The following is a 2,417-nucleotide window of genomic DNA, read 5'->3' on the forward strand; positions in this document are numbered from 1 at the left end:
GGTGTTTCCAAGCCAGAAAACATGTGCGACGGCCTGGTCATCTCCCAAGGATTCTGCGCATCGAGTGGTCGCAGCAGGCCAGGCCTTCAGGCGCAGCAATTAAAAGCAGCACCTCAGCGATCCGCCAGCACTCGCACGCAGCAGCAGTGGACGACTCTGGAGAAAACGCTCAAACTGAGTCTACTATCCTTCGCATGCTGCACCTAGAAGTTCCGAATTATTACCAAACCGAAAAACAAGTGCGCCGGCCTGATCATCTCCAAGGGATTGTGCGCATCGAGTGGTCTGCCCATTCTACTTCCGGCCACCGAGCGTGACGGACGCAGGATCATGAGCTCCCACGGAGCGGCGATAGCGGCCGTTGCCGGCCGCGGAAACAGGTTTGCCAGCGACGCTGATAAGGATTACGAGATCGTCCTGCCTACCCTGCCTACCGGACGTGTGGTTTTAAACAAGGTTTTTCTGCACGGGGACGTGCGTGCGAGACCCTACAGGGTCGAAGACTTCAGGGACGCCCTCGCCAACGCTGGTGCGCTCCCCGACGTCGTGGCGTTGGGGGCGTACCAGATAAACCACGTGTGGGCGGTGACCTTCAGCACCGCTGACGCCGCAAAGAAACTGGCCGCCACGAAGGAGCTGGAAGTCAAGGGACGCCGCTGCATTGTTTTCGATCCAGAAGACCACCAGGTAAAGCTGCGCCTCCACTGGATGCTTCACGGCGTCGCCGACGAGGACATCCGTACGGCATTCGCGGCGTTCGGCAACGTGACCGAGGTCACCCGGGAGCGTTGGCGCGTCGCCGGCATGAAGGAGAAGGGGTCCACCACGAGGACCGTGCTTCTGAAACTGAAGCCAGGTGTGAAGGTGGACGACCTGCCCCACCAGGTACGAGTCGCTGGCGAGTTGGCTCTCGTGGTGGTTCCCGGGCGGCCGATGCAGTGCCTTCGTTGCGGCGGCACGGGGCACGTTCGCCGCGATTGCAAGGTGCCCAGGTGTTCGAAATGCCGGCGCTATGGACACTCGGAGGCTGACTGCGTTCGTACCTACGCGTCGGCCACCGGGCATGTAGCAGCGAGCGTCTCCGCAGAACTGATGGACGTCGTCGAAGCAGAGGAGGCAGCGAGCGGTGCCGACGACACGGGCAAAGCGGAGGGGGTGGCGGTGCAGCCAGCTGTTGCGAGTAGCAACACCGACACGGCTGTGGCTCAGGAGAGCGGGTCGCCAGCTACTGACCCATCTTCGACGCCTGTGGAAACGCCCAAAGATGGAGCGAGCTCGTCCGTGCACGTGGAACGGAAGGCCGCCAGCGAGAGCCACGACGAAAAGGACGACTCCCGCATGAACGTCGGCGTGACTACACCTGCGAAGCGGCCACACACCGAGACCAAGGCCGACGGGGAGAAGGCAGCGGAGCCCAGCGTCGGGGAACCGCCGGCAAAGACGGCCCAAGCACGACGGGCTGGTCTGAGACGGCGCCCAAAAGTTCCGGCTGAGAAGCGTGGCGGCGACAAGGCGTCTCCTGACCAGGAGCACGTGCTCGCGCCGGATGACACCGGCGGCGACGGCATCGTCTAGCGACATGCTGGGCGCGGGAGGTAAGCACCGTGCTTTCGGTCTCTTCTTCCTAAGTTAAAATGGCTTCTGCAACTCCGTTTAAAGTCGCCACCCTAAACGTCAGAGGCCTGGCAGGTAAAAGAAAACAAAGCCAGCTGTACAGACTTATAACGGAGCAAGATATTGATATACTGGCAGTGCAGGAGACTAAAGTCGATGGTGAGGAAGAGACCGGGAGCATGGTGCGACGTTTAACATCTTGGTATTTTGCCGTCGTTAGCCATGCTGTAGGCACATCGGCTGGCTGTATTCTTTTTGTTAAGACGTTGCCGGGAATAGATGTACACGGTCATCATTCGTGCTTGTCGGGTCGACACGTGTCCATCGATTTTTCGCTCAGTAACATAGACTGGCGCATTGTTTGCCTCTACGCTCCTAATGTGGTTAATGACCGAGCCGCGTTTTTTGAAAGCGTCGAAGAACCGCTTCGCACTGACAGACAGCTGATTGTTATGGGCGATTACAACTGTGTCCTTAGTGCGCGCGACAAGACAAGCCTCCGAGGTTTCCGAGACAAAAGCACCGAAGTGTTGTTACGAATGATTGTGAACTGCAACCTCGAGGATGTAGCAGAGTGTCTTGAAGGAACGCGTGCTGTAAGGTACACACGATTCGAGGGCACAAGTCACGCACGGCTAGACCGCATTTATGCATCCGCGGAAACTGTACCTAAATGCAATAGTTATGTAGTTATGCCGGTATCATTTTCTGACCACTGTTTGGTTCAATGCTGCATAGGATTCATTAGGAAGGGGAATGGTTTTTCATGGGAAATGTGGAAGTTGAATGACAAGCTACTTCAG

At 57.8% G+C, this 2,417-nt stretch overlaps 1 protein-coding gene across 1 annotated transcript; it reads left to right on the top strand.

The window, feature by feature from the left end:
- Nucleotides 1-307: 307 nt before the first annotated feature.
- Nucleotides 308-1,575, top strand: LOC144095627 (uncharacterized). Its single transcript, XM_077629298.1, has one exon. It carries the CDS (start codon nucleotides 331-333, stop codon nucleotides 1,573-1,575), a length of 1,245 nt encoding a protein of 414 aa, XP_077485424.1. The 5' UTR covers nucleotides 308-330.
- The last annotated feature ends 842 nt before the right edge of the window (nucleotides 1,576-2,417 follow it).

This window comes from Amblyomma americanum, chromosome 6 (assembly GCF_052857255.1).
Source record: "Amblyomma americanum isolate KBUSLIRL-KWMA chromosome 6, ASM5285725v1, whole genome shotgun sequence".
Lineage (NCBI taxonomy): Eukaryota > Metazoa > Arthropoda > Arachnida > Ixodida > Ixodidae > Amblyomma > Amblyomma americanum.